Source organism: Porcisia hertigi, chromosome 9 (assembly GCF_017918235.1).
Source record: "Porcisia hertigi strain C119 chromosome 9, whole genome shotgun sequence".
Lineage (NCBI taxonomy): Eukaryota > Euglenozoa > Kinetoplastea > Trypanosomatida > Trypanosomatidae > Porcisia > Porcisia hertigi.
In genome coordinates, this window is record NC_090568.1 from 73790 (window position 1) to 94587 (window position 20798).

General features: G+C 57.9%; 7 protein-coding genes across 7 annotated transcripts; all 7 read left to right on the forward strand.

Moving 5' to 3' along the window:
* Positions 1 to 355: 355 nt before the first annotated feature.
* JKF63_06822 (uncharacterized protein) lies at positions 356 to 1276 on the forward strand (the record flags this gene model as incomplete). The annotated part of the gene is made up of 1 exon (XM_067902770.1): positions 356 to 1276. The coding sequence occupies one exon, from the start codon at positions 356 to 358 to the stop codon at positions 1274 to 1276; it is 921 nt and encodes a 306-aa protein (XP_067759129.1).
* Positions 1277 to 2803: 1527 nt separating this feature from the next.
* Positions 2804 to 5275, forward strand: JKF63_06823 (uncharacterized protein; the record flags this gene model as incomplete). The annotated part of the gene is made up of 1 exon (XM_067902771.1): positions 2804 to 5275. One exon carries the CDS (start codon positions 2804 to 2806, stop codon positions 5273 to 5275), a length of 2472 nt encoding a protein of 823 aa, XP_067759130.1.
* A 1325-nt stretch (positions 5276 to 6600) lies between these two features.
* On the forward strand, positions 6601 to 8157 carry JKF63_06824 (uncharacterized protein; the record flags this gene model as incomplete). The annotated part of the gene is made up of 1 exon (XM_067902772.1): positions 6601 to 8157. One exon carries the CDS (start codon positions 6601 to 6603, stop codon positions 8155 to 8157), a length of 1557 nt encoding a protein of 518 aa, XP_067759131.1.
* Positions 8158 to 9658: 1501 nt separating this feature from the next.
* On the forward strand, positions 9659 to 12352 carry JKF63_06825 (uncharacterized protein; the record flags this gene model as incomplete). Its single annotated transcript, XM_067902773.1, has 1 exon — positions 9659 to 12352. The coding sequence occupies one exon, from the start codon at positions 9659 to 9661 to the stop codon at positions 12350 to 12352; it is 2694 nt and encodes an 897-aa protein (XP_067759132.1).
* Positions 12353 to 13279: 927 nt separating this feature from the next.
* On the forward strand, positions 13280 to 16219 carry JKF63_06826 (uncharacterized protein; the record flags this gene model as incomplete). The annotated part of the gene is made up of 1 exon (XM_067902774.1): positions 13280 to 16219. One exon carries the CDS (start codon positions 13280 to 13282, stop codon positions 16217 to 16219), a length of 2940 nt encoding a protein of 979 aa, XP_067759133.1.
* A 625-nt stretch (positions 16220 to 16844) lies between these two features.
* Positions 16845 to 17618, forward strand: JKF63_06827 (uncharacterized protein; the record flags this gene model as incomplete). Its single annotated transcript, XM_067902775.1, has 1 exon — positions 16845 to 17618. One exon carries the CDS (start codon positions 16845 to 16847, stop codon positions 17616 to 17618), a length of 774 nt encoding a protein of 257 aa, XP_067759134.1.
* Positions 17619 to 18927: 1309 nt separating this feature from the next.
* Positions 18928 to 20679, forward strand: JKF63_06828 (uncharacterized protein; the record flags this gene model as incomplete). The annotated part of the gene is made up of 1 exon (XM_067902776.1): positions 18928 to 20679. The coding sequence occupies one exon, from the start codon at positions 18928 to 18930 to the stop codon at positions 20677 to 20679; it is 1752 nt and encodes a 583-aa protein (XP_067759135.1).
* Between the last annotated feature and the right edge of the window lie 119 nt (positions 20680 to 20798).

Genomic DNA, 20798 nt, shown 5'->3' on the forward strand with positions numbered 1-20798 from the left:
GAGCAACGACAAGTGAGCGTAGCAGCTGATGCGAACAAAAAAAAATAGGCGTGCAAGTGAAGTCCAGGAAAGGGAGTGGTGTGTGTGTGTGGGGGGGTGACGGAACCATCGCCCTTGGCACCACTGCTCTCTTTCTCCGCGTGCCTTGCTGCACACCCACAGCGCCTCGAGGCGTCCCGTTATCCCCTCCCTCCCCTCTCCTCTCTTCTCCTTTCCATCCATTCTCCCCTCTCTCCCCTCCCCTCTCCTCTCCCTCCTAACAGCACCCTTTTTTCTCGCCCACTCCCATCCACCACCGCGCTTTCTCACATAATCACATATCCCTCCCTCCCTCCCTCCCTGCACCCCTCAGAAGATGTTTAGCCCACCAGTGTACCTTAGCATCGGCGACGAGTACGACAAGCGTGACAAGCACGGGTCAAAGTTGACGCCACAGCAGCCCTTCGTGGTCTCTGCAAAGCGGAACCCCCACATCACCGATGCTACGTTCGACCCCTTCAAGTCGCTCTCCACCGGCGACCCCTACCGCTCCGTTGGCTTTACCGGCCCCTTCCGTCAGAGTACTTTGACGGATGGCAAGGCAGGACATCACACTGGTGCCGACGCCCCGCCACCGTTCCGCCCCGCCGGATCCAGCAAGAAGAGCAGTGGGAAGGGAGACTACTACGGCACCTTTAGTGAGAAGGCGCCGATCCGCCACGAGACCGAGTTTCCACCCATCAAGACGACTGCCGATTACAGGGCCGAGACGGCAGCAGCAAAGCGCAACTTTCTCGTGAATCCAGCGAAGAAGGGCACGTATGGGTACCCCGGGCTCACGATTGGACAGGCGGGTGAAGTGCAGTACGTGGCAGACCCCTACGAGGGCTACCTGCGCCGTGAGGCACTTCGGAAGAAGTACGAAGCAACAAAGAACGTCGGAGCGCCCTTCTGCAACGCCGTTCGCAGCGGTGGTTGCTTTGATGATAGCGAACACGGTGTGAGCCGCGTGTACGGCTTGACGAAGCCGCTTCCATCCAAGCGGAGCCCGTCGTCCCAGCGGGCGACCTCTCCCTCATCTGCTGGCCGAAAACCGTGGGTGCCTGGTGGTGCTATTGTTCCTGGTCTCTTCAAACAGCCGGAGTATCAGGAAGATCCGGAAGATCTGAAGGAGAAAAAGATGAGGGAAGCGCGGCTGAGAGAGAGCACTTACAAACCATGGGTCCCGGTCGGCACCGACCCATACCGGTACATCTACGTGAAGCCCATCGAGTACGATCCCCCAGCTGTCGTTTAACATGCGTGAGCCCCCCCCCTCTCCCCCCACACACACACGCACCCCTATCCATCCTTGCCCCCCTTTTCTCACCCTCCTTGTTTCCCCAGAGACTTTATTTGGAGTGTTTATGTATGTATCAAGTTGTGCAATGCATGTATCTGAAGTATTTTGAACAAAGGACCATGTCAACTACAGTATCTCAATGCTGTCGCTGGTGTTGGTTCGTGTGTGTGTGTGTGTGTGTGCTCCTTTTTTTTCCTCGCTCTTTCCTTTCATTTGTAATACCCTGCTTTGTTGGCTGGTCAGCGTCTGTGTGGGTCTCCATGTCTGTATAGGTGCACCTGCACCGCTTTGGTGCGGGAGGGGGGGGAGGGAGGGGTTTTATGGGTGACTTTTTCTCCCCTTCCCCCCTCCCCCCTCCCCTCCCCCTACACACCCACACCTCCCCATTACCTACCACAAGCATCCATGTACACACAGTGACTGTACCACTTGAAATCAATGTCATGGTGAGACCACCAAAGAGGGGAAACTGACGCGACAAAAAGAATCAGCAGGGCGATGTCAAGCGACTTGATTTTTGAATGTCGGCTCGATGGTCGCTCTCCACCGAAGCTGTACTCCCTCCCCCCCCTCACACACCCTTCCCCCTCACCACCACCGTACTCACCTCTTATCATTTTGCCCAAGAAGCCGTTTTTGAGGGGTTGCCTTTCATGCTCTCTTTCTGTGTCTTCGGCTCTCTCTCCACTTGGGGTCGCTTACGGGGGGAATTGCATGGTTAGAGAGCAAGGGGCGGTGACGCAGGGAGGGGGAGGGTTGGGCGTGCTGTTGTATTTCTGCATCACCTTCTACAAAACTCCCCTCCTGTCACGATCCCTGTTGATACCCTTCTCCAGTCTGTCTGTCTGTCTGTGTCGGTGCGACTGTGGTGGTCTGTCTCTCTCCCCCCCCCCTCTCGCGATCACTCTTTTTATTCCCGTGCTTCTCGTGAAGCTGTCTCAGGGGATAGTCAATCTCTATCGTCAGTGGGCGTCTACTCTTTTGACACTTCACCCCTTTCCCCCGCCCCCTTCAGACACGCACGCACGCATATATTGGCCTGTCCTGCGCCTCTCCTCACTCTCATTGTCATTCGTGACGTCCTGGACCGACACCACTACGTCCGGTCCTTCCGCGGGGAGTCGTTGCGGTTCACCCCCACCCCACCCCGACTTGGCTGGCGCACCGTGCGAGATCGACAACAAACCGCTACACGTAACGGACACTCGTACACCCTCATCTGTCTACCTCCTTCCCTCCCTCCCTCCCTCCCCACAACCCCTTCCACCCGCCACACACGTACACACCGTCCCAGTGTAGGCGCAGGGGAGTGGGTTCGTGGCATACGTACGACACTGTACTGGATCGAAGGCGTCCGTATTCTATCAGTGGACTTACCTGTAGGTCCAGCTAGCCCCAAACGACATACGAGAAGCAAGATAAAAAGAGAGAGAGCACTCACACGTTGCCTCTGTCTTCCCTCCCTCGCCAGTCGCCGACATAATGCCGTACAGCAAGGCATGGCGTAGCGCCATTTACCCCGATTTCCAGGGCCAGGGCGCCTACGTGGATTACAAGGCAACCAAGGACATTCTCCACCGCATGAAGGAGAACATTGCTAACCCATCAACCCCAGACGAGCTCTATGCCTCTCTCCTAGAGCAGAAGATGCGAGTGTACGAGTGGTGCGAGCGCAAGCAGGCGGAGCTTCTGATGATGTCGCTACGCCTCTACGAGTGCTCCTCGCACCTGACGGAGGAGGAGGAGGTGCTCACAAACCGCAGTATCAGTCTGCCCAGGGGAACCGCAAGGCACCTGCTTCCGCGCGAGGCACGCCTCATCGCAGATGCTATTGCGCATGAGCTTCTCCGCTTCGTTGAGTGTCGCAACCTCAACACGGACACCATCGAGCACATCCTTGGCCGCATGTACCGCTACGCTGTCTTGGGTCCCACCGGTGACCGCTGGAAGAATATTTACGTCCAGTACGACTACGATCAGATCTCCCTCGAGGAGATTTTCTGCCACCTGTCCCGCGTCTACGACCGCGTCAAACAGACGGAGGACCTCATATCAGCCAAGGGAAAGCTCAAAATACCCACCGGCTCCGAGGGCTCGCAGGTGTTCGACCGCCGCTCTGTCAAGTATTGGGTGCACCTCCAGGATCTCCCCTTCGTCATTGCACGCATCATCCCGCACCTGCCGCTCAGTACCTTCAAGGACACGTACAAGGAGAGTAAGGAGAGAGGCATCCCGTTCCGCCTCTTCTCGCCCGTGAGCTCCGTTTACTACGACAACAGAAAGTTTCTCTTCTATCACCGCCGGCTGGAGCGCCTTGAGGGGAGCACACTGATCCGCATGCGGTGGTACTCCGACACGTACGCCGAGGACTGGAACGCACTGCAGGAGGACGACAACGTCTTCATGGAGATCAAAGTCCACCACGAGGCGTGGAGCGGTGAGCGCAGCAACAAGCGGCGGTTTGCCATCAAGGAAAAGGAGGTGAATGCCTTTGTGCACGCACAGTTGAGTCTGGTGCCTGCAGTGGAGAAGCTCAAGCGCAAAAATGCGAGTGAGGCGGAGCTGGAAAAGTTCAAGTCTCTCTCGACAGAGATCCTCTCAAAGATACACGCCTACGACCTCAAGCCGGTGCTGCGGACGCAGTGCGGCCGCGCGGCCTTTCAGCGCGGCGCCGACCAGACCGTGCGTGTGAGCATCGACACGGATCTGCGCATGTCTGCCGAAGACTTTGGGCTCGACCACCACTGGCGCTACACTGGCGGTGACGCGCCTGCCTCCCTTTTCCCATACGCGGTGGTGGAGGTGAAGCTGCAGTGCACCGAAAACGAGCGCATCGAGCCCTGGATCGAAGAGCTGATGGGGTGCCGTTACATGGAGAGTGTCCCAAAGTTTAGCAAGTACGCGCACGGCATCGCCTCCCTATATGGGCATACCTCCTTCATCAAGATGGTCCCGTACTGGATGCACCAACTCGACATCGACATCCGCGCCTCGACAAAGCCGGAGGTGCATCTCTGGGACCCGACGATGGGCCTGGCCGCCGGTTGCTTCGAGCGCGCGGCCGATCGCTTGATCTTTGGTACCAATCCCGCACAGACGCAGACGGTGGGAGCGTCGGAGGCGCAGTTCCTGCCTCGTAGGGACTATGCCAAGATTTACCAGCATGTTCTGCGCCGCCTGCAACGTGACGCCGAAGGTGCCGCTGACAGATCCGCGAATGCGTCAGTGGCGGCAGCGTCGACGGCTGCGACAAACTTTAACGCCGAGGCTGACGAAGACATGGCCAGCAAGAAGATGAAGGCAGCGGAGAAGGGAGTGTTGGTGCCGGAACCGCCGGCCGCCTCTAGCGTGGTGCAACCCGGTCCCGTTCCGGTGGTGCAGTACCAGGTTGATCGGCGCCACGTTGCGTACACCACCTTCCGCCTATACCCGTACTCGGAGAATGGCATGGAGCCGCTGTGCTACGACTCGGAGGGCGGGAGGAACACCGCCGCTGAGGTGTTCTACGGCAAGATACCGTGGCAAACGGGCAAGCGCATCAAAGTGCCCCAAAAGTATGACCCCAAAACGCTGCTCACGTCCGAGCGGTACATGGTGAAGTGGATGCAGCTCGCCACCCAGTTTGGCCTCTTGGGTCTTGCCAGCATCCAGTTTGGTAAGGGGCTCTTTCTGCCGCGGGACATCGCCTCCCACCATTCGCCCTTCTGGCAGAGCAACTTTCACGTTGTGACAGGAGTCGTCATGGTGGCCATCGCCCTCCTCACGCTGGCGTACGCGTACGTCGGCTTCAAGGCACGCTCGCGGCGCGTCTATGCCCGCCGCAAGATACGCTATGATGACGTCGTGGGCCCGACGTGGCTGACGTTCTTCGTGGCCGTGGGCTTTTTAGTAACAGCTATGATGCACATTGCACGGCGGTACGGCCCGATGCTGACGGGTAGCGACTCGTTTTAGTGTGGTGCACGTGCGATTGATGCGGTTCCGGTGCGAGTCTCTCTAGTAAATCTGCCACGTAACGGCAGAGGCGAAGAGTAGTAGACGATGGGGGGGGGAGGGAGGGAGGGGGATATGTGAGTAGCTGAGAAGTAATAGCCATGAGCAGAAAAGGGAAAGTAAAAGCGATGATTAAACCCTAAACAGCAAAAAAAATACATATGAACATATATTAATCTGCGGCCCCTCCCCTTCCCCTCCCCTCCCCCTCCCCCTCCCCTCCCTCCCCCATCCCATGTAGCGTGACTTTCTTTACCACGATTCCCTTCGCTGCTGTTGACTGCCCCCCTTTCCCCCCGCGCCCCCCACACACGCACAAAGAGAGAAAAGGGGGCAGTCACAATCCCACTCGTTTTTCGCCTCGACTGCTGTTTTTTTTTTCGTATCTTTGCTCTTTCCATTCGTTTATGTCAGCGCCAGTGGCACTTGTAATGGACCGTTCATCGCGTCGACAGCTGTGATTGTCAATTCCTTTTTGCGCCCCTCTATGCGATGATGAGCATTTCTGTGTGTGTGTCTGTGTGTGTGTGTGTGTGTCGTGTACTCTGCAGCTTTTTTTTTCAGTGACTCTATCGCTGTGGTTCGTCTTGCCGTTTGACTCTTCCTGTTCCCCTCCTCCTCCCCTCCCCCCCTACACCTTCAGTCAGTCTCCACCGGACGCCGATCGTTTTTTAATCGTACGGTTTTCAGTCGCTCGTCCCCTCCCCTCCCCCCATACGCATACAGGTATTGCTGTATGCATGTACGCCTTTACTAGATGCCCATGTATGCGATCATAATTTTTTTGTCACCCCTTCTCCCACCCCCCTCTTCCCTTGTATCCCCTTGTACGCCTTTCTACCGCCCTCTCTCATCCACGCACACTGCGATGGCACGAGTTCCCTCCCCCCGCCCCCCCCTCCCTCCCGGCAAGAAAGAAGAGAATAGAAAAAACGACCGGGAACATCTCTGGCCCGGGCCAAATATCCACCGCATCAAACGCGCTGCAACACACTTTAGAGAGAGAAGCAGGCCAATCGCCACCCCCCCCTCCCTTCCCTCGGAACATCCGCTGAGGGGAGGCACGACGACGTTGCGATCTACTGCGCACACGCCAACACAGTGGTACACGTGTGTGCTCTCTTTGGTCTTGGGTTACCCCTATTGCACTTGGTTGCGTCCTTTGTCGAGCTGACCTTTGTTTGATCCTCTGGAAGCATACACACACACACACACACACGCAGAGGCAGAAAGAAAGAGTTCAACACACACACACACGTCTCCACTCAAGTCTAAAAAGGGATCCCATGTTTCGCTTCCCAACTCGGCGACTGCTCTGCGTCGCTGCCGCTGCCAGCACGCCATCCCCTGATGTGGTACAGGTCACCAAAGAGCAGGCTAAAAAGCTCGACGACCTCTCGCCGCGGGCGATCACAAAGATCCTGGACGCTTATATTGTCGGCCAGGATGCGGGCAAGCGCGCCGTGGCCATTGCGCTGCGCAACCGTTGGCGTCGTCGGCAGCTCAGGGACTCCGACCTGCGGAAGGAGGTGGTGCCAAAGAACATGCTGTTGATTGGACCAACGGGTGTCGGCAAGACAGAGATCTCGCGTCGCATGGCGCGCATCACAGATGCCCCGTTCGTCAAAGTGGAGGCCACCAAGTACACAGAAGTTGGCTTCAAGGGGAAAGACGTGGAAAGCATTATTGAAGATCTATACACGAACGCTAAGCTCAAGGCGCGGCGCGCGCTCGAGGCGGAACGGCAAGCAGAGGCACTGAACATGGCCCTGGATACTGTATATAGCGCATGGTCTGTGAATCAACGAATGCAGGCGATGAACCACTCCCTGCGTAACGCCGGCAAGGCTGAGGAGGGGACTTCTGCCAAGAAAGCAGCCGAGACGCCGGCGGCGGAGGCAACAGCAGACGACAGCTCGGTAGCCGCGGGAGAGGAGGGAGAGGAGCCGCCGCAGCAGCAGCAGCCGCACACCTTCGAGTACTTCCGCGAGCACTACTTGGAGGACCCGATTGCGAAGCATATGGTGACGATCGACATCACTGCCCCTCAGGCGCCCTCCAAGCCACAAAAAGAGGGCGGCATCGATCTTCAATCCGTGGGTATGCTACTGGGGCTGGGTGGAGAACCGAAGCGCCCAAAGATGTCCGTCACGAAGCGAGTGACGGACGCCGTGCCGCTGGCCACGCAGGAGGCGCTAGACAAGCTCATCGACGAAGCTTCAGTCCACACACTGGCACGCGCTCTAGCAGAGGAGGAGGGCGTCGTCTTCGTGGATGAGATCGACAAGGTAGTCGCAGAGCCGTCAAGCGCCAACGCCGACGTCAGCTCCACTGGGGTGCAGCAGGACCTGTTGCCTCTAATCGAGGGTTCCAACGTCACCATGAAGGACGGCAGCGTCATCGCAACGGACAACATCCTCTTTATTTGCTCTGGTGCCTTCCACGTTGTGAAGCCGTCCGACATGATTGCAGAGCTTCAGGGGCGCCTGCCGGTCCGTGTAGAGCTTCAGGCACTGACGGAGGAGGACTTTCGTCGCATATTGACGGAGCCCAAATATAATCTTCTCCGCCAGCAGGTGGAAATGATGAACACGGAGAAGATCGAAGTCGTCTTCACCGAGGACGGCGTCAGGGAGTTGGCCAAGGTGACTTGTGCTGTGAACGCCCAGACGCAGAACATCGGCGCCCGTCGCCTCAACACGATCCTCGAGCGAGTCATGGACCCGTATAGTTTTAATTGTGAAGATTACGAGGGCAAGAAGATTGAGATCACTGCCAAGATGGTGCAGGAGGCGACAGAGAAGCTCCAGAAGAACGTCAACTTGGCTAAGTACCTCTTGTGAGGAAGGGAGTTTGGGAGAGGGGGAGGGGGTGTATGACAGAGGTCGACGCACCGGTGTGACCCTCACATCTCTGCCGTCCTTTACTTGTCCCCCACTCTTTTTGTCTATTGGGGCGCTCCTGTGTATGTGTTCGTGTTCGACTGTGAGGGTGTGTGTCAGTTGTTTTGCTCTGGTGTTTACTCGAGCTCCGAATGGCCCCGTCTTACCCCCTCACCCCCCTCCAAAAAAAAAAAAGAAAACGTCGTGCATGTTGGTGTCTATGAGTGGGTGTTCGGTGCACCCGTATTGCTTCTATCCGTTTTTTACCTCGTAAGCCTCGTTGCCGCGCCCCATCCCCCTTTTTTTATTTTGTGGTGTACGGTGGCGCGTCTACGCATCTGCCATGCCTTTCAGAAACCCTGCGTATGGAGGTGTGCGCATGTGCTTTTGGCGAACACTTCATGCGCACCGTCCGGTCGCACAAGGCGCTGCAGCGGCACGCATGTATCAGTTGCGCCTGCCCTTGCCCCTTCCCCTCCCAATCGCCCCGCTTATTTGCCAACCTCGCTCCTCTCTCGTCCTTTCCAAGATACTGGCTCCGTTCCCCCACCCCTCACACCTCTCTCTCTCACTCTCACTCCCTCCCTCACCTCCTCTACATATATATATATACACCATTATTGCTCACGCGGTGTCGATGCGCACAGGTTTTCAGGCGAGCTAATCACAGCCAATTGCGCTTCACACACACACACACACACACACCCCTCCCTCCTCCTCCTCCTCCTCCTCCCCCCCTTCCCCCCCTCTCTCGTATCTTTAAATATATACTATCTATCGATCGTGTCTGAGGGGTACGGAAGGAGGAGGGAGAGGGTGGATCAGGGCAGACACTTTACGTCACTTTGCTGATTTTATTTCGCATTATTTTGTTTTTGTCTGTGAGGCAACCCTCTTTTTTTTTCCTCCCCCCTCCTTCCCTCCTCCCCCCTCCTTCCCTCCTTCCCCCCCTCCCCGGCTTGCTTGTGCGCGTTGCTGCTGCGCTTATTTCTCTCTGTGTGTGTGTGTGTGTGGTGTTGTGCCTGTCTTTGTATATGTTTGCAGTGGCGCACATCTTGAGCATTCTCTCCTCTCCCTCCCCAGGGGCCGCCCTCCTCCCCCCCTATCACAATACACAAAGCACACACTCGCCTGTAAGGGTCAGGGTCCGTAGCCTACAAAGAAGCTCACTTCTTCGTCGGGTACCTGTTCTATTTTTCACTCACTCACTCACTCACCCCCCCCTTGTCTTCTCTCTTTTGGTGCTCGACCAACTCGTGTGGGGTTGCGGGACGAGGTGATTAAAAATTGAGGTGGAGAGAGGTGGTGGATAGTGTACTCCGTGTAGATCAACGCGGTGGTGGTGGGCTTTGAGCTTCCCACCACTTTCTCCCGCCATCAGGCGACCACATCCACATCTACCGCCCGATCTCGTTCGTCTCCGCAGCGCCGTCACAGGTGCAGCAGGATCGCGAAGCTGCTCATGGACGAGTCGACGACTTCTTTTTGCACAGAGACGGCTGAGGTGGTCGAGATGCATTGCGTTGAGGATGCCGTCACATCGACAGACGCTGCACTGAGCGCACCACATGGGAGCACGACAGCAATCTCCGCTTCGAGCACTCTTCCAACCGAGGCGGCATCACAGACTAATGTCAACAGCACGGCTTTCAGAGCTGTCGCAAGAGGCATTGACCAGACGCCACCGAACGCATCCCCGACCCCCGGCGGCGTCACCTCTTCCGTCGCCACGTCAGCCCACACAGTCGCCACGACCCCCTCGGTGGGATCGTCGCACATGGTCGCCTGGGAGGATACCCACGCGTCTCAGCGGCTCTCAGAGGAACAGGTGAGTCCCGGGGAGGACTTTAACCCGATGGTGCTGTGCCCGCTACAGAACCTCGGCAATACGTGCTACTTCAACGCGGGTGTACAACTACTCGTAAACTGCCCTGCCCTTGTCTACGCGTTGCGCAACTCTCCCCCTGCGGGGCGGAGGAGGAGCCACTCGCCCCTCGTCGTCCACACGTCACAGATGCCGCCAGATGCGGCGTCAGCGGCAACGGCGAAGCTGCACCCGAAGGGGGGACCCGCCACCCACGCACTCTTCGTTGAGTTCGCTGACCTGCTCGACCGCATGGAGGCGGGATGTTCAGTCAATGAGAGGGCGATCTCGCCACTGGCCGCACTCGACGCCCTCGCCCGCGTGTATCCACAATTCGAGGGGCGCAGCCAGCAGGACGCAGCAGAGATGATGACGTCGCTGCTGGCCAGCTTGGAGGAGGAGGGTGGCCAGTACGTGGAGGTGGCACAGCTCTTGCAGTCGTTTGAAGAGGATGCTGTTGCGCTGCGGCAGGGTACGTCGCTTTTGGCTTCTTCCAACCACCCCGCAGTCCCAGCGGCGATAGGTGCCACAGCGCCACATTGGCGCGACCGCAGCGAACCGTACAGCGCCGAGAGGTACTCCCAGCCGTCACCGATCACCGTCGACACGGGAGACATCACCCTGCCGGGTCCGCGCAGCGCGAACTTCTTCGCCGTACTGCGGCTGATGGATCAGGTGAATCGTGAGAATGAGGTACTTGAGCGACGCGTGAAGCAGAGGCGAGGCATACCCTACACCGGCTCCTTCAAACCCCCACGGCTACACTTCAACCCGTTGCTGGACGGATTCCGTGGATACATGTTCTCGCAGGTGAAGTGCCACAGCTGCAACGCCGTGTCGCGTGTGGTGAGCGCCTTCAACGGGTTGCTGCTGGATGTGCCGTCAGTAAAGCAGCGCCGGAACTACGCGATTGCCCACCCGGACGTGCCTCGCCGCGTTTACATGGATTGGCAGCCGCAGCAGGTCAAAAAGCCGTTTCGATTGTCCTGGTGGAACCCCGTATCCCTGTGCGTGGTGGTCTGGAACCGTCTCAAGCGATTTTTCCAGGACCCTCTGCCGTACCCGTTGTGGTTGGACGAGTGCCTTGACATCCACTTCGAGCCCGAGGTGCTGCAGGGCTCTAACAAGTACCGCTGCGAGTCCTGCGGTGCCACGACCGAAGCCACCAAATCGGAATCGCTGCTCTCCCTGCCCGAGTATCTCATTGTCCACATGAAGCGCTTCGAGGCTGGTCGCTTCTTCAACAGCAAAAAGGATGACTCGGTGCTCTTTCCCGTCTCGTGGTCTCCGCTGACTGAGAAGCAGGCAAATCAGTCGCCTGCGATGGGGAAAGGGAAGACACAACCGCTGCTCCCAGAGTACCTGGACCTTCGGCGTTACCTGCACAGAAGCGTCGCACACTTTGCCGAGCCTCTCCCACCCTGCCTCGCGGGCACCGACACCGACACCAAGCCGCATGCACCGCACCTCACGAACAAGGGAGGTGCTAGTAGCTGCACCTGCTCTATTCCAACCACCTACACGCTAGACGGCATTATCAATCACCACGGCGGCTACGACGGCGGCCACTACACCGTCTTCCTCCATAAGGCGACGGAGGCGCAGCAGGCCTGGGTGTACATTAGCGACGATGAGGTGGCGCGGGCAGACGACGTGGTAGCGACGGATACAGAATATGTGTTCATGTACCGCCGCCAGCCCCTCGTGAAGAGGACGCCAGAGTCGAACGAGGCGGAGCAGCTGCGTCGAAAGGCGCGCTACTACCTCTCTCCGTCACACTCTCCCTTCTCTGGCGCCTCTGTAGCAGCAGCAGCGACTGCCGACCCGGTTACCTGCAATGCCCACAGCATGTCCTCCCTTTCCTCCTCTTCAATGGAGCCTGTGGCTGGTGCGTCACTTCGGGGGACAGCGGTACCGTGTGTGTACATCTCCCGCATGTGGTTACAGCGCGTCGTATTCATGCACGAGCCGGGCCCGATCGTGAATCGACTGTGCTACTGTCGTCCAGAGGATCGGGAGCGGGTGAGCATGTATCAGACCCTATTTCCAACAACGGTGAAGGTGCCAGCGGAGGTACCCCACATCCATGGACCGCCAGTGGACTGGTTCTATGTGCCCATCACGCAGAAGGACTACGATATATTCTACAAGGCATTTGGTGGCAATTCAGCGGTAACCGCCAGCGAGTACGAGTCCCTACGTGCGACACAGAAAAAGTTTTGCGCAGACATTGACATGGCAGAAAGGCATCGGCAACGCAGCAACACTAATCGCTCTGTAACACGGCGCTGAGGAGCAGTCCAAAAGGGAGGGGGGAGAGGGGCGGTACATAACAGATATGTCACGGCGACCGCTGCGCCGCTTGCGGGTCCCTGGCGCGTGCGAGTGTGTGTGTGTGTAAGTGTGTGTGTTTGATGGGTTTGATGTGGAGGACAACGCCGAGGGCGACAAGACAGACCCCTCTCGTTATTGCTTCTACACACACACACACACACGCACACACACGTTGGCAAAGCACATTGTTTGCGGATTAGAATGTTTTTCCTTTGCTTTCGAGGGGTAGTGGTGATCTGTGTGGTGCTGGTCCGCGCGCGCTCATTTGGCTAGCGTTTCGAAACAGAGTTAAACGTTAGAAGAACAACAACAAACAGAAGTGGACTATCACGTGCAAATGCGCTACTGCTGGTGGAGGAAGGGGGAGGGATTTTTTTACTGGGGGAAGCAAGGGCCTAATGGGGGGAAGGGGGTTAGCAGTTCCGCATCAACGCATGGGCACCCATGAATGCGTGCGCCTTCCCCCCCCCCCTTCATTGTGACTCTGTGGCCTAAGTCTGAATCTCAAGCATGCAGCCCACATTTTGCTCGCCCTTCGCCTCTGCCCCCATTTTCGGTGTTCGCTCCTGCATGCCTGCAAGGCACTCCACTCGAATCACCCTATGTACTTCCCCAGCAACCAGGCCCCACCCCCATCTCTCTCTCTCCCCCTCTCCCCTTCATGCAACATCGCAGATACACAAACAGAAAAGGAAAGCGTGCGTGTGTGTGTTTGTGTGGGGTGGGGGGCGAATTGGAGCACCGCTTTATTGGTGTACCCGCACATCCCTTCCCTCTCCTCATGTGATCTCTTTTACTACACACATACACACGCATATATACACATATACACACACACACACACACACACACACACGATTCTCTAGACGTGATCATCGCACATAAATGTCTATTCCGATGGATGGTGACGACACCTCTACCCGGTTTATCGACCTCACGCCGGTGCGACCGAATCGGCGGCGAGAGGCGACGCCACAGCCACTACCTGGAGGTGCAGATGACTTCGGCGTCACCACGGCAGCACCGCTCCACGATGGCGGCCTGGATGGTGGCCCTGCAAGCTCCGCCACACTCGGAGGAGTGTCCGAGGCAGTCGCTGTGTCCGCCTACAGCGGGCCAACGCAACAACGCTCAGACGACCACTCGTATATTTGGGGCACCGGCATCGCTGTGGAGGTGTTTCGAGACGAGTTCCACCGCCACATTGAAACATTTGCGCTGAACCAGGTCGTGGCCGAGCCGCCACAGCGCACACCCCACCCCAATGGCTGTGGTGCAGTAGCAGCAGAAACAGCAGCCAAGTATGCGCTTCAGGAAAAATACTACTTGAAAGAGTTTCTACGCATGCATATTCAAGGTCGCAGCACGCTCGAGGTGGACTTCACTTGGTTGCAACGAGTGGCACCGCAGCTGTACGTGCAGACGGTGCATCACCCCACCGAGTGCTTGCAGATGATGTCGGCTGTTGCGGATGAGGTGTACCGCGATGTTCTGCTGCACCGCCACGGCATCGAAGTGGCAGAAGACGTGATAATCACTGTGGCAGCAAAAAAACTGCCCTCCATACACACACTGAAGCTTCTCAGTCCACAGCACATTGAGCAGCTGCTCAGCATCAAAGGGATGGTGATTCGTGTATCCAAGATCATTCCCGAGATACGGGTGGCGTGCTTCCAGTGCTGGAACTGCCAGTACCAGGAGCGCAGTGTGAGTGGGGACAAGGGCCGCATCTTTGAGCCAACCCGTTGCCCGCACTGTGGCAAGACCTACTCCTTCAAACTCCAGCACAACCTCTCTCTCTACGAGGACAAACAACTCGTCAAGGTGCAGGAATCACCAGAGAACGTCTCGGACGGCGAGACACCCATCTCAATCAGTGTTGTGGTGTACGGTAGCATGGTCGACGCCGTGGTGCCAGGCGACCGCGTCGTTGTCACAGGTATCTACCGGTCCACCCCGATTCGACTCAACGCCAACACGCGCATCATCAAGAGCATCTTCGCAACACACATCGACGCCGTTCACATGGAACTGGTTCGTGCGACCCGTGCATCAGAGGCGGGATCCAAAAAGGACGCACTGGCCAGCGGCAACGCTGGAAGCGACCGTCTCCACGTAGCTACGCCGACGTTGGTGACGACGAAGGAGGCGGAGGCAGACTTGTCGCGTGCGGCGCTGATGGACACGGGGCGCCTTGACATATTTTACACACTCGCCCGTCGCCCTGACATATACGAGATCCTCCTCCACTCCTTCGCTCGCACCATCTGGGGCCACGATGATGTGAAGCGCGGCATTCTGGCGCAGCTCTTTGGCGGGACGGCGAAGACATTCGTCTTTAGTGAGCGCGCTGGTAGCGCCTCTGATCAGGCGAACCACAGCCGAGGTGGCGGTGGCGGTGGTGCAACGAGCAGCAACAGCGCTGTTTTCCGCTCCGAACTCAACGTGCTGCTGTGTGGTGACCCCGGGGTGGCAAAGTCGCAGCTTCTCACGCAGGTACACGAAATCGCACCGCGAGGGATATACACCTCCGGCAAGGGTAGCAGCAGCGTTGGCCTCACCGCCTTTGTGGTGCAGGACAGTGACACGGGTGAGTTGGTGCTGGAGCCCGGTGCGCTTGTGCTCTCCGACCGTGGCCTGTGCTGCATTGACGAGTTCGACAAGATGAATGAGGCTACCCGGTCGGTGTTGCACGAGGTGATGGAGCAGCAGACCCTGTCGATCGCCAAGGCCGGCATCATCGCACAACTTAACGCTCGCACGTCCATCCTGGCCGCGGCCAATCCAAAGGACTCGCAGTGGAATGCACAACTAAACGTCGTCGAGAACCTTCAGATTGAACCCACGCTGCTCTCTCGATTTGACCTCATTTTTCTCCTCCTCGACTGTCACGACCCCGCAGAGGACCGCCGCCTGGCCACGCACGTCCTCTCACTTTACATGGACACGTCAGGTAACGCGCGCACTCGCCGCGGCATCGACAATGGCAATAGTGCGGGAGGCACAGGTTTGCGGCCGCAGGGCGGTCGAAACGACAACGAATCCACGGATGAGGACGAGACGACGCAGTGGCGCATCACGGGCAGAGCGGGACAGCCGGCCGGGACGTCAGGCGATGCCGCGGAGAGTGAAAACACATACGTGGACGCCGCTACGGGACTCCCCGTGGAGGTGCAGATGGAGATGTACGGGGAGGTGTTCTTGCAGGGACCGCCCGATGCGCCGTACATGCCGGCGAGTATTCTGTCCGAGTACATCGCACTGGCGCGCGAGAGTATTTCCCCGAAACTGACAGAGGCGTCGCACAAGCAGCTTGCACAAAGCTACGTGGAGCTGCGGCAGGCCCGCGGAAGCAGCTGTACCGTCTCAGCAACGCTACGGCAGCTTGAGTCCATGATTCGGCTTTCTGAGGCCCTTGCAAAGATGCGCTACAGCAGTGAGGTGTCTGTCGAGGACGTGATGGAGGCAAAGCGCATCATCAGCGCCGCCCTGAAAAAGTCGGCCACGGACCCTACGACGGGGCTTATCAATCTCGACATGTTCCACGCCGCCGATCCCGGCAAGAACACGGTGGAGGGCAACATGCGGCGGCTAGAGGAGCTGCTGGAGCGCCGCTTTCTCGCCCAGGGACGCCGCAGCGTTGCCGTGGTGGAATTGCGGTCTCTCTTCAACGAGCAGCAACTTGGCTCTGCGCGACCGGTCGCACCGGCACAGTTCGTGGAGCTGCTTGCTCTTCTCTCTGGCGGCGACGTCGTGCAGTCCTTCACCGCCACAACTGTGACCCTGGCGACGCCCGGAGCGATGCGAGGGGCAACGGCAATCTGAACCGAAAAGAAGAAGTGATGCGTTGGCTGAGAGTCCAGAGACTCCCAAATAACACCGAGGCGAGCCCCCTTTCCACCCACCCACCCACCCACCCCCGGACAAAAAAAAACGAAAGGCACTGGAAAGAGGGGGGAACCTCGAAACATAGACGACTGACTCGCCAACTCATGTGCCTGCACGTAATGTACGTCAGCGTACACGCCTTCATGCTTTCTCCTCTCTTTTTGGTGTGTGTGTGTGTATGTAATCATAGAGAGGCGTCAGAATACACCGGCGCATCACGGCATATAGACAATATAACGGGTGGAGAACAAAAAAAGAAAAAAAAAAGAGAAACGCATCAGCGTCCTCGAATATCGATGTCGGGGGAACGTCCGCGTGTGCACCTCCCGTCATGTGGAGAGGGTCGCGGCACGGCCATAAGTCAGCAGGTTCGACAATATAAACACACACATGACACTCAATGTTCTCCATGAAACTTACCGCAGCCGCCCGTCGCCCCGCCTCTACCCTCCCCCGCCGCGTGATCTCCTCTTGTGCTTCGGTGCCAACACTCCCCGGCGCATACAAACTCCTCCACACCGAAGCACACAGGTCGCTAATATAGTCACTCAAGAGGGACGCGATGCCACTCATACGGCCTGGCATGCCGAAGCCACCACCGGGTTTCGATGTTGTGCTAGCCAAACTCGAAGAATACGATGAACAAATGAAAGTGGCCACCCAAGAGGAATCGAGGGGTGTTGTGGGAGTGACCACCAGACCTCGAAATCACAGTCGTAGCGACAGCGGTGCCCGCAAACGTACCCGCGATGGCGAGGACCACGCGAACGAGGATACGAAGGCGACACCTGAAGAGGCAGTGTCAGCAGTTGCAACTACAGAAAGCGAAGTTGACGCGTCCGCAACAGGGGAAGGGGATGTGAAGGCAAAAGAGGAGGCGCCAATACCGCCGCTCTGGAGCATGGCCGCTATCAACCGCGCTCGCACTCGCTATGTCTTTCTCGCCTACTACAAAGAACACATCGTCTCAAAGGAGGTGTTTGATTACTGTGTCGAGATGAGGCTGATCGACGGCGGACTCGCCCGGCGCTGGCGGCTGCCGGGGTACGAAAGGCTGTGCTGTACCGCGTGTGGGGTACCTGGGGCGGCGAGCCTGGCCGCCAACATCACCTCCAAATACGCCCTTCGAGATCGGCAGGAGCGGCGGCTCTCCACATCCGCATCGCAGAGGAAAATTGATGACACCGCTACGTGCATATGCCGAGTGCCGGTGGCCCAGCGCAGGAATAAGAGCTTCGTGGCGTGTGCGGTATGCGGGTGCCGCGGATGTTGCTCTGCAGATACCGTGAAGGCGACGACAAAAGATAACTGTGGCGAAGGGGCAGATAAGGCATAGGAGGAATCGCCCTCGACCGCACCTGGCCGAGGAGAGTCATAAACAGAGGAGAGAGAGAGAGGAGGGGGGGGGCCTCCGAATAGGTTCCCATCGCCCCCCCCCTCCCCCCTCCTTCGTTGTGAACACCCTCGCCTTTGACGTCACTGCGTGTCTCTCCTCGTCGCGAGGTGTGTGTGTGTGTGTGTGCCTTCGCCGTGTGCATCCCATGAGCACGTGATTCCTACAAAGCGCTGGATTCGCACATCAGAGGGTGAAAAAGCGAAGATAAAAATGCACAAGAGTACCCAGGGCCGCCCCCCGATCCGTACGCGGGTCGAGTAGGGGGAGGGGGGGGAGGGAGAATGGGTCACACGGTGCTTCTCGAGGCGAACAACGGCTGGTGGACTCTCAGTGACAAGGAGGAAGGCGGCCGGTATTTGGTGCGAGAACATCGTTGTGAACGTGCGTCTGTGCGACCTCATGGAGCATCGTAAATGTCTTCGCAGGCACCGGGAAAGAATATGCCGGGGGGGGGTGTAATGGACACCCCTCCACCGCCTCTTGGATCCCTTACGCCCCCCCCCCCCCCTCACCCCTCTATTACTATTCCCTGTCACCCCTTTCCTGCTCACTGGCCGTTCCATCCTATATTATTTGGCACTTGGATTACGCAACGTGTCACACCATAACCACATGCGATGACGTGTGTGTCTGTCCTCCTACGTGAGGTCAAGCTGCCTTGCACGCGGCCGTTATCGCCATTGAACCCCTGCTACCACCCCCCCTTCCTCCTCTCCCTCCTCCTCTCCCTCCCCTCTTCCCACCAGCACATACTATCTAGTTATATGCATATATATCCCCCCTTTTTTTGTCGGTACACAGGACATCTCTGTTCACTCATCGACGCCTTAGTCATCCCCCTCTGCCACCTCCTCCCGCAGGACTTGAAGAGCTCATCACACAGAGAACAGAAAAGGGAGGAGCAGGTGACAAGCGGTGCGACCAAAAGGAACGCCAAGTTTAATACGTGTGATTCTCTCAGCTGATCGTGTCTGCCTTTTTAGGCTGTCTTTCGAGTGCGTGTGTGTGTGTGTGTGTGTGTGTGGGTGTGTGGGTGTGTGTTCGGAGGGGGAGAAAGGGGGGCTTCCGCCATCCTCCTCGTGCGGTGCGTGCGCGGCTGCCTGCAGTGTGACCTATCCCATCATCTACCACCACCCCACCCTCTCTTCACATTCGCATTTTTCTCGTGTGTTTCCTTCCGTGTGGAGTTTCTTCTCACCCTCTCCCCTTCGCCCTTCCTGAGCACGCGAAGGTGCTGCGGACAACACCGATGCAAAAGGAGCACCAGGGCTCGGGCACGCGCATGTGCGCGACATACGCGAAGCTCTTCAAGGCGCATGTGTTGGATGTACATGTGCCAAATGTGCTTGTTGGAATCAGCTCCAGCATCGAGGTGCCGCTGGTCGTCATCCTTGGTCGGCGTATCGGTGCTAGCTTCTCCGCAATCGCAGACTACGTCACCGTCGCGCCCATGTGCCGCGTGCTGTTGGATATCCCGTTCGGCATTGTCATCGAGTACGTGGGTGTGCAAAACGTGATGATTTTTTGTCTGCTCTTGAATGTTATCGCCTCCGTTATCGGCCTTAGCGTGAGCAACAGCGCATCGCTCTTTATCTTCTGTGTACTCAGTGGCAGCAGTCTCGGCGGCTTCTTCCTGGCCCGTCATATTTTTGTTGCCGGCATCACCTCCAAGAAATACCGCGGTCTCCTCATGGCCATTTTAGCAGGGCTCCTGAGGTGGTCCCACGTCATCGGCCCCGTCGCCTCAGGCCTCTTTGCCGTGCATTCTGGCGACATCCGCTACTCATTTGTTCTGTCAGCCGCCTCCAGTGGAATGGCTTTAATGTCTCTCTCCTTTGCAATGTGGTCGACTCGGCAGAAACAGGTGTGCGAGCAGTCGTGCCCAACGAGCGCTGTGTCGTCTGTGGATGCAACCCCGCTATGCTCGGCGCAAGGAGGAGATCCCTTAAACGTCGTCCAGCACTACCCAGTCGGTGCTGTGAGGGACAACGTATGCGCAGGGACGCTACTGTTGCCGCAGGCGACAGCATCCTCCATGACTAGGATCGGCGGTACCCTGAACGGGTCTGACACAGCGCACCACGGCGTCATTGTTGGCGCTGAGACGAGTGTCATTGTTCCACCTCCGCACATAGAGGGCTTCCACAACGGGTACGCGAAGGATGACGTGCGAACGCAGTCCGGCCGCTCCTGTGAAGTGCATACGTGTGCGAAGGCCAAACAGGGGCACTACTTCCATCTTGAAACGCTGTGGGGCACGCTCGTCGACTACTGGAGCGTGATATGGCGCCTTGGCATGTATCACGTACTCCTCACCGCGTTGCGGGGAAATCGGAAGCTACTCATCACCTTTGCAGGGATGCGTGCCTCGATGACGGATGCGCAGGTCTCCTACCTCTTGGGCTTCAGCTTCATCTTCGACGCCATCCTGTTTCCTTTGGGTGGCTTAGTGATGGACCAGTGTGGGCGTCAGTTCGCTATGATTCCCGTCGCAGTTGGGCTGGGCACCGTCTACATGTTTCTCCCACTCTGCACGACGAAGCAGCAACTCCTCATGGTTTCCTCGGCGTTTGGCATAGTGGACGCTCTGGGATGTGGTCTCATCATGACGCTCACAGCAGATCGGGCACCTTTGCGGTACGGGGCTCCGTATTTTGGCGTCATGCGGATGGTGCAGGACATTGGCCACGCCGCCGGCGCTCGCGGTGTGTCGAGTCTGATCCACTACGCCGGCTTCAACGTGTGTTGCTGGATACTGGCAGCGATTGGCTTCTTCACTGCAGCGTGGGGTTTCTATGGTGTGCCGAGAGAGACCGATACACTTCCCAAAACATCTCGACTCGATCAGGCGGCATCCGTCGCCCGTGAGGGATGTTTGTGCAAGCTCTCATTTGGCTCCCGGGGAAGCGAAGAGACGGCACTGTTGAAGACTGCGTCGTTGTCAACGACGACACCCACGATGACGTATGGCACCGTGGCACTACCGCCACCTTTGGGGTGAACGAAAATACGCCAAGGCCGAAGGGATGCCACGGCGCTGCTGCGCAGAGCTGACGGTCCGGATCCGGTATCCATGGCATTGCTCAGCCCTTTCCTCCTCCTCCTCCTCCCCCCCCCCCA